This window comes from Brassica napus, chromosome C9 (assembly GCF_020379485.1).
Source record: "Brassica napus cultivar Da-Ae chromosome C9, Da-Ae, whole genome shotgun sequence".
NCBI lineage: Eukaryota > Viridiplantae > Streptophyta > Magnoliopsida > Brassicales > Brassicaceae > Brassica > Brassica napus.
The window spans coordinates 60,309,103-60,322,398 of NC_063452.1; the positions used below are offsets into that span (position 1 = coordinate 60,309,103).

The following is a 13,296-nucleotide window of genomic DNA, read 5'->3' on the forward strand; positions in this document are numbered from 1 at the left end:
AGGACTTTCTTATGGCCTTGGGCATTTTCATAAATCAAGAGGAATTCTTTCTTTCCCTCGCCCCTAGTTTCAACATGTAGATCATTCATGCGAATGTCTTTGAAACTTAACAGATTTCTCTTTGATTTTGGAGAATATAATGCATTAGAAATTTCTAAATGCGTGCCTTTAGGCATCACTAAGTGAGCCGGGCCATGGCCTTCAATAAGGCTGGCCGTGCCTGCTATAGTATTGATATTGGCACTCTTTAAAATGAGGTTAACAAAATATCTTTTGTCTTTTAATATAGTGTGACTTGATCCACTATCCACTACTAGCTGGTTCTTGTCTTCTTTCATTTCTGAAAATAGACAAGAGTCAACACCTTAGATATTACTTAAGGTTTAAAGTATGTTTTTAATGGCTTTGTTTTATGTTCTTAATAATTTCGACTTTGTATAAGGCATATATATAAAGTAAAAACTTTATTTCATAAATAGAATTGCCAAAGTCATAGAACATAAAGCCAAATCAAGAATGCAAAGACAAAAGCAATATGATATCGAAATCTTCATATTCAGCCACTTGTAAGGAGGTCTGAAGTCTCAAAGTCCTCATGATCATCTTTGTCATGGGCTTGATCATCCTCATGATCCAGATCATTCTCATTATCATAATGGACCAAATTTGCCTCAAAGTTCTTGCCCTTTATGCTCTCCTGGTAGAGCTTAACAAGGTGTTGGGGAGTTTTGCATTTATTAGCCCAATGATTGGTCATCCCACAACGATGGCAAGCAGATTTGGTCGAGCTCGAACCATGGGTTTTGAAGTCGGACTTATACCCACGGTTAGCTTGATGACCTCGGCTATAGCCTCGGCCTCGGCTGCGACCAAGATGGTCTCGTGGTTGAAATCCACGGCCACGTGGTTGAAACCCACGGTTACGACCTTGCCATCTACCACGGCCTCTCATGCGACCATGGTATGACTCTCTTGGAGTCTCATCCTTTGGCTCTACGGCCGCATGTGCCTCAGGCAATGCTTTAGCACCAGGAGGCCTTAGCTCACTGTTCATCATGAGCAACTCATTGTTTTGCTCAGCTAGCAACAAACAAGAGATTAAGGCAGCATAAGTGGAGAAACCCTTCTCTCGGTACTGTTGCTGAAGCACAACATTGCTGGTGTGGAATGTGGAGAATGTTTTCTCCAACATATCAGCATCAGTAATAGTCTCACCACAAAGTTTCAACTTTGAGACTATTTTGAACAAAGCCGAGTTATACTCTTCCACAGACTTATAGTCTTGGATTCTCAGGTTTCTCCAATCATAAAGGGCTTTTGGCAATATCACAGTTTTCTGATGATTAAATCTGGTTTTCAACTCTGTCCAAAGTTCCAGAGGATTCTCAATTGTGAGATACTGGTCCTTGAGACCTTCAGCAAGGTGATGGCGAATGACAACAAGTGCCTTGTAATTATCCTTGTCTGATGGCTCAGTGCCTTCAGTGATAGTATCACCAAGGTTTCTGGACCTTAAGAGGATTTTGGTATCAAGCTCCCATTGGAGGTAATTATCTCCGGAGAGATTGAGGGAAGCATATTCAAGGTTGTTGATTTTCGACATCTGAATCAAATATCCATAAAGGAGTAAGGATTCATAATATAATTCAGGATTTGAATTTATATGCCAAGGAGATTGATGATTTATTATGCATTTTATTTTCAGAAAATATTTTATATGCATTAAGATAAAATTTTGTCAATCAATATGGATGGATTAAAATGCATCATGGACAAGACAAATAACTTTTATAATGTTCAAGATATTTGTAAACCAAAGTAGATTTTCAAAATCGGTTAAAACTTGGTTTATAATTTTGAATAAAGCAAATGTACTAAATTTTAAATGGAAACCGATTTTGTCTAACTATATGCAAACAGTGTGAATCATTTAGATGCAAACAACATGAACCACTTCAGATGCACTAGTATCATCATTGCTAAAGCTATGCGAACATGTATGTTTGGTTTCAATTATGTGATACCTATGTCCAGTTTTAACAATATGATAGTTGGATGCATGCAAAGGTCAGTTCATGGATGATTCAAGTTCGATCTAATGATTTACTAAATGATACTTATCAGGTATGCAAATGATCAGTTCATAATTTAATCATAGAATCAGGTTCAAGGATGAAACTAGATCAAGTTTTATTTTAACTAGCAAACTTATGTGATCAAAATTCAGTATGATATAAAATCGGTTCATGGTTGGTTTAATTAACAATATGATCAAATAAAATCAAATGATTTCAACCAGATTTTATTCTACCTTATGACATATCAATTTTAAAACAAGACTATGGCTTATAAACTTTAGAAATAATTTTCAGTCAAAGATATGCACTTAATAAAATCAAACAAGCATTTATAAAATCGATTATGCATTTATAAAAATCATAAAAGGTTTTTAAAACTTTGATAGTTACAAAATAAATATTAATAGTCAAGGATATGCAATGAATGATTTTAATTTCGATTTTATTGATGGGTTGACTGATTTTAGGAGATCTGGCCGAAAATGGCACATCAAGGGATTGATGGAATTTTGCTTTGGCCAGATTATACACTTATGTTTATCACATCTGGTAAAATGGCCAAACAAAAGGATTGAATCATAAGTTTTAAGCTTTCTCTAATAATTTTATGATTCATAAGTTTTTATTAACAAGATTCATGTAGATCTTTAGGTATTTTGATAAGTTTATAATTTTTAGAGAAACATAGAACCTTTAGAGAATTTTAAGTTTTATGGATTCAAGATACTTTTAGAATCAAGTTTCATATGGATCATATGGATCATAGAAACAAGATCAATATTTTAAATCCATAGATTGTTTATAAGTTATGGATTCATATAGATCCTAGATTTGTTTCAGATATAATGGTGTTCTTTAGATTTCAAGGTTTTGATTTGTTTACCTTTTTCACCACAAGAATCTGAGAGGACCACCGTGAGAGTTGGCCGGAATTTGAGAGAGAGAGGAGTTTTCCGGCGGAGAGAGAGAGCTGGCCTGGTGGAGCGGAGGCTGAGCGCCGGTGGAGCAAAGGCTGAGCACCGGAGGAGCTGGCCGGAAAGGGGATCGCCGGCTGAGAGAGATTTCTCAGGTGGAGAGCACAATCGTGCTGATAACGTGTTAGAAATATGAGAGAAGTGTTGTTGTGAAAGTTGTGTCTTTCTCATTAGCTCTCACTATCAATATATAGTGGAGGTTCATAAGGGTTTACAACAAGGAGAGTATCTACACATTTATTACATATTGACCACAAAGATATAGTCTTGGTCAAAGCTCATAAATGCTCCGGTTGAATGAGTCTTCATCTTGACTAGTCTCGGGCGGATGTAGACGGACCGGAGACGGGTGTAGACGGACCGGATAGTCTGGTCGGATGTAAACCTCCTTGATGGTTAATGGCAATCCACATATCCATATCATGGATTTATAACATTTTTTATTTTTTCAAATTTAAATTTCATAGACATATCAATGGATGGTGAAATGTGGATGGTGAATTATAGATGATGATTAGAGGAATAACAACTTTGATACATGACCAATATACACTATTCGCGTGATACCATCCAGGACACACTATCCACGAGAAACCCATCCACTATACATCCATCTATAAACCACCATCCACATATCACCCCTCCATGAGCCTTATAAATGATAGGAAAGTTTTCAGATATCCTTGAATCAGTACACATGCTCTCATGCATGGTTAGTAAGATCACAAAGTCTAAGATATTGCGTGCTTGAGCTTCCACTTGATTGTACAAAAACTTGAAATACAAACATTCAATTGCATAGCTTTTTTATAAAAAATGTTAACCCAATTCTCTTGTCCACAAAGTATCTCGTCCACAAAGTATCTCGTCCACAAATCTCTGTTGCACAACTTTGACGTCCACAATTCTCTCATCCACAATTCCCTTTATCACACGACTTGTGTTTATGTTTTTGGGATGTGTTTTGGTTCTGGTTTGAATTTGTCAGAGGTAATAGAGTGTTCTGTAGCATGGAGTGTAGATCGAAGCAGATGGTCATGGAAGAAGAAGAAAGCCTTAGAAGTGACAAATGTTCCTTCATGGCTGTTAAAGAAACGGAGCCTGACTCACCGGCCCCAATGTCTTCAGGCGGTGGTCACCACCGTCACCATCGTTTAACTTGTTTGATTCTCATATATATAAGTTTTAAATTTCAAATCATGATACAAGAAAGAAAGAATACGAAAACAAAAAAAAGTTCATAAAAGTGATGATTTAGCACATTCCATTTTTTCAATTTTGGATCTAGAGTAAATGAATTGAATTTAAAAAAAGAGGGGAGTTTGTCTCGTTGGTTTCCAGAGGAGGAATTGAATTTTTTAAAAGAAAGATAATGGATTATTAGATAGTTCAATTTCTAATTGTCAATTTAACATTTTTCGCACAGTTTAAAGGCTAACAACACGTAAATTAAAAAGCGTAACAAAGGAGATTACTATTCCTCGTAAACACTTGCAGTCACATCCCTCGTGTTATTTTTGTCCGTTTCTTATACTAATATGTTTTAGGGTTTGACTGGTTTTCCCGTTACCACCCGCAAACGCAGCTTTTGCGGTTGGTAGCGGTTGACAGCGTTTCGAAACAATCATACAAACCGCTACAAATCGTTTCAAACCGCTCCGAACCTCTTAAAATCAAAAGCTGGTTCCAGCTAGCGTTTGCGGTTGCCGGCGGTTGCAAGAGGATAATTTCTTTTTTCTTTTTTTTTCAAAAACAATATAAATACAAAAATAAAAATATTCAATAAAAATTTTAAATTGGAATTATAAAAATACTAAAATATATCTATTATATTTTAATTAATATTATAAAATTTTAAAATAAAAATATTTTCTATAATATTAAAAATTTAAAACTATAATTTTCTAAATATAATTTTCATATTTATTATAATATTATGATTTTTGATATTTTTTATAATTATATAAAATATAAATATTATTAATTTATTATTTAACCGCTGCTGTATTTAGTAGTTAACCAGTCATAAGTATCCCGCAAACACACCAATTTCTAACCGCAGAATCAGTCGTACAAATCTCTTAAAACCGCTAGAAACCGCAACCACCCGCATCCGCAAACTCCCGCATCCGCAAACTCCCGCAACCGCAACCGCTGCGTTTGAACCAGTCAGGCCATTAAGCGTTTGTTTGGCTAATATACTTTATGCGTCTCTCTTTCAAATGTTATTGTGGTTATTTTTGTTTATATAACCTGATGTGTTATAACTTAATGAACATTTAAGTATTTTTAAAATTTAATCTTACCATTTTGTCTGATCATTTTAGGCTTTTTAGCATCATACAATAAGTGAAATTCAATATTGTAATATATTTATCAGTTAAGTTATTGGTCTCTTGAAAAATGACAGAAAATGGTGGACAGACGACGTCCCTCATTAGTTGAAGAATAAGTCCTTTTCTTGTGTGTTCTTCTGAGACTCAAGATACACTGTGTAAGACATGATGTATTAGTACATACATGAATATTAAAAGTAAAATTACAAGGAGCGATTCTAATATAATTCCTTTATGTTTTGAAGATGGATTCAGATACAATCGTAGGCAATTCACTTCCCACGACTTTGTCTCTTTCATTGACGTCTGATGATAGAAAGAGAAGCCAGAAGAAAGTGAATAACATAGTGTCAGCATTAACGTTGCTATCCTAGGGCTATTGCTGGGTCTCGTGCATACTATTGCATTGATATTAGGTCCAAAACTTCTTCTAGGGGTCATGGGGGTAAAGCATGCAAGTACTAAACAGTTTTGAGTCTATTAGACCATCATTAACTCCAGTCTCTTAACCGAAATTCTTAACTTCGGCAAAGAGACGGTTCTTAACTTTTCTTAAATTTTAACTAAGAGATATAAGAACTGTCTCTTGGCTGAAAAGTGTAAAACAAAAACCAAAAAGTGTCAAATCATAAGTTAACAACTCCGGCTAAGAGACCGGGGTTAATCATGCCCTTAGAGCATGATTATTGCGGGGTTCTTAAGGTGAAATTCTTAGCGGAATATAAGAACCCGTCTCTTAATTTTTAACTAAAAAAACTAAGAACCGACTCTTAAATAAGAGTTTTCTTAGCTTTTTTAGTTAAAAGTTAAGAGACGGGTTCTTATATTCCGGTAAGAACCCCACCTTAAGAACCCTCCAATAATCGTGCTCTTAGGTTTCATTTTTGCTGGTTCAACAAGAAAGTTCAGGTATTAGCTTTATAAAAGCATTATTATCCAAAGTTTCTTAGGACGAGGTTTTTAGGGAAATATAAGAAACTGTTTTTTAATTTTTAACTAAAAAGTTAAGAAACTGTTTGTTAAAGTATTAGCCTCCGCCCTAAAAACTTTGGATAATGATGTTATAAGGACGTTAGACTTTTCTAACCATGCAAGTCCGAAACAGTTTTGTTTCTATTATGTTTCTTTTTTGCTGGTTCAACAAGAGAGTTGAGGTATGAACGTTATGAATACGCTAGACATTTCCAACACTTATCTTATATTAATGGTCATAACTGATTTCATGGATCTCTCAGTACCCTACTTATGTCAGTATGTGATATGTGGCTAGCCTTGAGTTTAACAACATCTACTACAGAGTTTCTTGAGCAAAGAAACTTGGTTATAAAATGACCAACCAGTTTCATGTATTTAGTAGAAAGTAAAATGAAGAATTTATTGAATATCATAACTATAATCCTTTGTGTTTTGCTCAGTTGGGAATATACAGATGGAGTTGAAAATAGAGCGAGTGGGGAGATTTCTTTTCACAGAATTCAAATCAGCTCTCTTTTTCCATCACCATCATCATCATGTGTTCTTTCTCCAAGAGGTGAGATATTTTCTTTAGCTAATAATACAGTGCAGTCTCTAATTATTCATTCTACTATATATGATGTTTGGTGCCGACAAGAATAAGACAAATTTAAAGCTAATTAATCGATTTCAGCATCTAATACCAAGTCGTCGCTGCACGTGATGCACAGACACGGCCCATGCTCGAGTCTAAGCAGCGAGAAAGCCACGACAAGTCCCGACCATGACGAGATCCTCAGACTCGACCAGGCGCGCGTAAAATCAATTCACTGGAAGCTTTCAAAGAAGCTAACAGCCAGAGACAGACTCAGTCAAAGCCAGTCAACGGTTCTACAGGCGAGAAGTGGAATAACACTCGGTTCAGGAAGCTACATCGTGACGGTCGGAATCGGGACGCCGAAACACGATCTGTCTCTGCTCTTCGACACAGGCAGCGATCTGACGTGGACTCAATGCCAGCCATGTGGTAAAAATGGAACGTCTTGTTATCCACAAGAGGAGCCCATCTTTAACTCTTCTTCGTCTTCTTCCTACTCCAACGTCCCCTGCTCATCGCCGTTGTGTGATTCTCTCCCTTCCCAAGGTTGGATCTTCAGTATTTTTTTTTAAATTTGATTTTTTTTTTCAAAAAATTTCACCCATCTTTGATTAGGTGTCTATAGAAACTGCTCGGGTTCCAACTGCTTCTACGTTGCCGGTTACGTGGATGGTTCCTCCACCTCCGGATTTCTCGCCAAGGAGAAATTTACTTTAACGAACACCGATGTCTTCGACAAACTCAACTTTGGCTGCGGTGTGAACAACCAAGGATTCAAAGGTATCGCCGGCCTTCTCGGGCTTGGCCCCGGCACACTCTCATTTCCATCGCAGACGGCAATGACGTACAATAATATATTCTCCTACTGCCTCCCTTCTTCCAAAGAGTACACTGGCCATCTCACTTTCGGGTCCGGTGGAATATCTAATTCCGTCAAATACACTCCGAGTTTCACACTCCTAGTGAATTCAGGGGGATCCTTTTATAGCCTCGATATCGTAGGCATCTCCGTCGCCAACAAGGACCTGAACATCCCTTTAGGAGTGTTCTCTAATGCCACTGCTATAATCGACTCTGGTACCACGATAACTCGCCTACCACCCGTGGCCTACGCGGCACTACGAACCGCGTTTAAGGAAAAGATGTCGAATTATAAGACCACGTTGGGACCACCGCCATTTGACACGTGCTACGATTTCACCGGCTTGAGGACTATGAGCATCCCTAAAATCTCCTTCTCCTTCGATGGCGGCACCGTTGTGGATCTTGACTCAAAAGGGGTTATGTACATGTATGGTATGTCCAAGGGTTGTTTGGGGTTTGCAGGCAATACCTACAATAATAATGTTGCCGTTTTCGGGAGCCTTCAGCAAAAGACGCTAGAAGTTGTGTACGATGTTCCGAGCGGGCGGCTCGGGTTTGCTCCCAATGGTTGTCGTTGATGAGAGACATAATTAAATTGGTAAGTTTGTGTGTTTTTAAGGAGTTTTTTTTATCGTAATCAAGTGTTAACGTTTTGGTATGGTTTTGTGGCTGTTTAATGTCTATGAAAATGAAATTTGTCTGAAAGCAACGGTTCCTTTCTATTGTACAACATATTATTATCTAAGACGGATCATATTAAAGTATTAACAGCGCAAACTACATAGTTTTGACCCCACATATACATATGTATATTGTTTTCTTTTATTTGCTGGTAAAATACTAAAATGTAATCCCATATACACACTAGGAAACACAACTAACTCGATTAAGCCCTTGCTTTCCTGAAGCAAGTGACAGGAAATGGTTGACCCACTACGTCCCCCATTAGCCGAAGACCAACTCCTTTTATTGTGTGTTCTTCTGAGACTCAAGGTACACTACAAGAAATATCGGTATTAATAGCACCCGATAAACGCTATCATATCGTTTTCATAGCGTTTCGAAGAACGCCGTGACAGCCGCAGCTATAATAGACCCCCTCTAGCGTAGCGTTTTTCGCGTGTTGTAACAATATACAGATATTATAGCGTTGGTTATGTGTTATATTATACCTATTTATAGCGATTTCTTTTCGCTATTTAAATATTTTATGTGGTATTTATCGTGTGCCATAAAATATTTTGTTATGACATTTGTTTTTTGTCATGGAATACTTTTTTGTAACTCAGTTTTTTTTGGATTTTTGAACATTTAATAGCAATTTTTTTGTGCCATTGAATATTATAATACAGCGTTTTACTTGTGCTATGACGTTTATATTCTAGGTAATACTGAATAGCTAATATTTTAAACCGGTTTATAAATGATTTTGGTTTATATTAAAATTTTGGTTTACAATCGGTTTATAAATTAAACCAGATTACAAAAAAATTTCGGTTTACAAACTAAACCAGTTTACATACAAACCAGGTTTAAAAACAAAATCTGAAAAAAAACCCTAGCTGCAGTTGAGTGTATACATTCTCAACCCCCTGAATTTTTTTTTTCAACAAGTCAGCAACATGACATATATTGGGAGATATACGAAGTTCCTCGAGAGGTATAATCTCAGATACAGACCTTAATTCCACGAGCCACCGTTGCAAGCCAAGTCCTGCTCTGTTTGTGAAACCAGCATCAGTTTCCTTGCTTCAACTAGCTTGCTCATTTCAGTAACCAGGGTTACATGCTTTGACACGTTGCCTTGCATTTTTTTGTACTCAGGGTAGCTGTCAACAAATCTGGCCATGTCCACTGTAAAATCAACGCATTCACAAATTATAATCATTACTAGCACCAGAAACAGAATGTCTTTGCAGGAGCAAGACTAACCATATATTTACCTACTCTCTGGATATTTTTGTTACTCTTGGCCACCTGCTGAAAGTCATCGACCAATCGCTTGATGTTCATTCCGATATCTCCAAAATTTTCATACATGTTAGCTTTGAAGAATGCATCTTGTTCTGATGATAAAACCACCTCCTGCTGGGACAAGAGAATTATTAGCTTAGCTGTGAGGTTTTCAACTAATAAGATCGGTATTGGAGAAGACTCACAACTTGCTGATCTTTTGAAAGACTTCCAATGGCTCTCACGTCAACTTTATTATCCTCAAGTCCTATGAGTTCGTGCACCATTGCCTACAGAAAAAATTCTTTAATGAGAAATTCTTATTCTTACAAAAAAGTACGACATCTGGAGGCACATCTCATATACTAGAGAGTAGCACAATAAAAAAAAATATTAGGCAAGTTGACCTGATATGTCCACTGACTAAGCAATGGGGTAACCGGGTCATCTCTTTTGTCAATTACAAGCAGCAACGGAGAGCTTTCAGTCCGTCTAAAATCGAAAAGACCGCTTTCATGCTGATACATCAATTTCTGAAACACAAAAGTATCTCTCAGTTCAAATGAACACAGGACACACAAAATTCTCAGACTAAAAGCAAGTTGGAGACAAGTTCCCATCACAGTCATAGCCGCCATCTCCATCACTACAGAGCTCCGACTTCGCCTCTTCTCTCTTCTCTCCGTCTCCTGATGTTCTTCATCTTCTGTTTATCCCTGGAACCCAGATTTCAAAACACAAACATAAAAAAGATTCAAACTTTCATGGGAAATCCTTTCCATCAGCTTTCTATACCAAAAACGGTGACAAAACCAGAATCAAAAGAGAGAGAGAGAGAGATAGAGAGAGAGAGAGAGAGAGAGAGAGAGAGAGAGAGAGAGACTAGACGATATTCTAACTGAAACAAGGTGGAGATGGAGACAGGTGACGACGTTTTGTTTCTTGTTTCTGTGTCTCCGGAGAGGAGAGAGGGTAACGATGGATATGTGAGCAGAGGCATTGATGTGTTTTTGTGACGACGTAATGGTTCCAAAAGGAGCGTGGTGGTGAAGCTTATCAACGGTGGTTGGAGAGACAGAGGGGTTTCTTAGAAGAAGATGCGAGGAGCTCACCAGAGAAAAGAAGATTGCAGATGACCAGATATGAGAGATGAAGAGACGAGACATGAGAGGATTCTGAGAAAATTGATAATTTAGTTTGAGATATGTGAAAAAGAATTGCAGAGGTCGTGAGAGAAAGAGAAAATAAAAAAAAATTAATAATTATATGCCGTTGGATTGAAACCTATCAACGGTAGAGATTGATATCTTAGCTATCCTCGTCATTCTTTCCTATTGGTCAGATCTGTTTCCTCTTATTATTTTTTAAACACACTCTATCTCCTCTTTATTTTTTTCTTAATTATACTCTATTTAAAAAAATATTATATAAATCTAGTTTATAAATTTGTTTTATAAATTTAGTATCTTTTATATTTTGTTATTTATAATTTAGTTATAATTTATGGTCTAGTACTTAGAGTTGAAGTAAAGTATTTAGAGTTTAGGAAATAGAGTTTGGAGTTTATACTCTAATAATAAATACACAAGTAAAAATACAAAACAGAATTATTTTAAATAAAATTTAGAATTTGTAGTTTAATGTAAAGTTTAAATTTTAGATTACTTATGTGTTTGATATATAGTATCAAAGTATCATGGTATATGTTTATAATATAGGTTTTGGAATTTAGACTTTGAGTATATATTTTAAAGTTGTTAAGTAAATGTGAAGATTAAATCATTTCAAGTATACAAGTAGGGTTTACTGAATTAGAATTTACATGAAAGATTAGATTTTGGAAGCTATAATATATAATAAAAACATTGATTTGTAATTCAAACTTTAGGATTAAAAATATATACTTTAACTTTAAACTAAATGATGATCCACATCGCTGTAAAATGAACCAATAGAAAAAATGTTAATTTTGAAGTTTAACATGTTAAGTTTATGATCAATCTAAGATTTGGAATTTTGGGAATATTGTTTGGGTTTTGAGAATAGGGTTCGGGGGTTAGGAGATAGGATTTGAGATTTAATAATAAAATTCATAGTTAAGTTTTCAAAAATAAAAGTTTTTATTCAAATTTAGTGTTTATAATATAAAGTGTAAAGTTTAAATCTACAGTTTTTAAGTTTGAAGTATATTTGGAGTTTGGGGAATAGGGTTTGTGGTTAAGTTTCCACTTTAGGGTCTAGGTTTTGTTTTGTTCTTTTTATTGAAATTTATATTTTTTAAGTTATATACTTTTGTTTTAGTTATAAATCTCTACAAATGTTTATTTTGAAAACTATTGTAAGTTTAGATGTTGGAATTTAGGGCATGGATAGGGTTTAGAACTTGAGGTGAAAATATTATTTTTTATTTGTCTTTTCTAATTTATATTATTAGTGTTCCAAGGTGATTCAAAACCTAAAATTATTTAAAATGAGTACTTTTAAAGTTAGAAATAAAACATTTAAGTAATATGAACTTGTTATCTTTACAATTTTGGCTACTTGTCTTAATATTCAGTATTGCCTTCACACATAGCTCAAGTAAACACATACACACGAACAACCATATCCACCGTGTGGTGCTTGAGAGTGTCGGTCCAGATGGGTGATTTGTTCTCTTTGCAGGGTCGTTTTGTTCACCGTGTGGTACACATGAGTGCTCTCTTTGCAGGGTCGTTGTTCTTTGGGTGATTTCGTCGAACAACATTGCCTATGTCACGAAGAAATTGAAGGTTTCTTCCTTTCCCAGCAGCATTCTTGTCATCGTCTTCCACTATAACAACATCACCTTCACACAAAACAAAGTTCACATCTTTTAGATTCAAGAACAGAGCAGAACTCTCAAAACCCAGAAACAAGAGGTTCATATTTATACATATGAAATTCAAGAACAGAACTCTCAAATTCATTAAGCGGGAGCTCCTGCTCTTAACGCTTGTGATGATACGATTTGGTAAACGTTCTCTTGGCCCACACCAAAACCAGTCATGACAAGGAACACACCACACACAAAGATGAACAAGTAAAAGAGACTTAGACCTTCTTCGCTCTACCCTGCTCTTGTTAGTGTTCAAACTACCAAAAGTTCTCAGTTTTACGCAAACGAACAACATAAAAGCATACTACTAGAGTCTACAAACGATGAAGATGATCACCGAACATTAAGCATTTGCCAAGTTCATTTAAATCTCCTTCTGACCATCCAAACGATGAAAAGTCTACAAAAGAGTCTACTAGAGTCTAAATATGTTTCCAGCTTTACTAAACAAATCCATTTAATGCATCTTCTTCAATCTGTAAGCAAATTTTTCAACACAGACAAAATCTCAAAAAGAACAAACCCATGAAAAAACTTATGAAATCCATTAAGTTTATTAAGAATCAAGTCAAAGCTTACAACTTTTACTTACTGATCCCTTGTTCGATGAATCAATGTTATTGCATCGTTCAGAACAGAGATATGAAACACAGACAAAACACTATGAACATGAACAGCTCTC

General features: G+C 35.9%; 2 protein-coding genes across 41 annotated transcripts; one reads left to right on the forward strand and one right to left on the reverse strand.

Moving 5' to 3' along the window:
* The first annotated feature begins 6,657 nt into the window (after positions 1 to 6,657).
* Positions 6,658 to 9,351, forward strand: LOC106412565 (aspartyl protease family protein At5g10770). Of its 3 annotated transcripts, XM_048769299.1 has the most exons (4): positions 6,658 to 6,919; positions 7,037 to 7,486; positions 7,556 to 8,402; positions 8,713 to 9,351. In XM_048769299.1, exons 1-3 carry the CDS (start codon positions 6,733 to 6,735, stop codon positions 8,380 to 8,382), a joined length of 1,464 nt encoding a protein of 487 aa, XP_048625256.1. In that variant the 5' UTR covers positions 6,658 to 6,732; the 3' UTR covers positions 8,383 to 8,402; positions 8,713 to 9,351. The 3 variants fall into 3 exon arrangements, with proteins under 3 accessions (XP_048625256.1, XP_013708926.1, XP_022565566.1); XM_013853472.3 differs by lacking the exon at positions 8,713 to 9,351 and having other exon boundaries at positions 7,556 to 8,568; XM_022709845.2 differs by lacking the exon at positions 8,713 to 9,351 and having other exon boundaries at positions 6,665 to 6,919; positions 7,074 to 7,486; positions 7,556 to 8,568.
* On the reverse strand, positions 9,221 to 10,995 carry LOC106412572 (vacuolar protein sorting-associated protein 45 homolog). 38 transcript variants are annotated; one of them, XM_022709850.2, is made up of 6 exons: positions 10,870 to 10,987; positions 10,381 to 10,473; positions 10,165 to 10,290; positions 9,964 to 10,047; positions 9,748 to 9,892; positions 9,221 to 9,658 (listed from the first exon to the last, which is right to left on the reverse strand). In XM_022709850.2, the coding sequence occupies exons 2-6, from the start codon at positions 10,399 to 10,401 to the stop codon at positions 9,486 to 9,488; spliced, it is 549 nt and encodes a 182-aa protein (XP_022565571.1). In that variant the 5' UTR covers positions 10,402 to 10,473; positions 10,870 to 10,987; the 3' UTR covers positions 9,221 to 9,485. The 38 variants fall into 38 exon arrangements, with proteins under 38 accessions (XP_022565571.1, XP_022565572.1, XP_022565570.1 ...); XM_022709851.2 differs by having other exon boundaries at positions 10,368 to 10,473; positions 10,870 to 10,986; XM_022709849.2 differs by having other exon boundaries at positions 10,657 to 10,981.
* Positions 10,996 to 13,296: the final 2,301 nt, after the last annotated feature.

What these genes read in the sequence shown, in the direction of transcription:
- LOC106412565 (XM_048769299.1), top strand. Translation starts at nt 6,733, where the DNA reads ATGTATTTAGTAGAAAGTAAAATGAAGAATTTATTGAATATCATAACT. An exon ending in ATGTGTTCTTTCTCCAAGAG is followed by an intron (nt 6,920 to 7,036) that starts GTGAGATATTTT and finishes AATCGATTTCAG; the next exon opens with CATCTAATACCAAGTCGTCG. An exon ending in TGATTCTCTCCCTTCCCAAG is followed by an intron (nt 7,487 to 7,555) that starts GTTGGATCTTCA and finishes ATCTTTGATTAG; the next exon opens with GTGTCTATAGAAACTGCTCG.
- LOC106412572 (XM_013853481.3), bottom strand. Translation starts at nt 10,401, where the DNA reads ATGGAGATGGCGGCTATGACTGTGATGGGAACTTGTCTCCAACTTGCT. An exon ending in TTAGTCAGTGGACATATCAG is followed by an intron (nt 10,048 to 10,164) that starts GTCAACTTGCCT and finishes TTTTTTCTGTAG; the next exon opens with GCAATGGTGCACGAACTCAT. An exon ending in CAAAAATATCCAGAGAGTAG is followed by an intron (nt 9,659 to 9,747) that starts GTAAATATATGG and finishes TTGATTTTACAG; the next exon opens with TGGACATGGCCAGATTTGTT.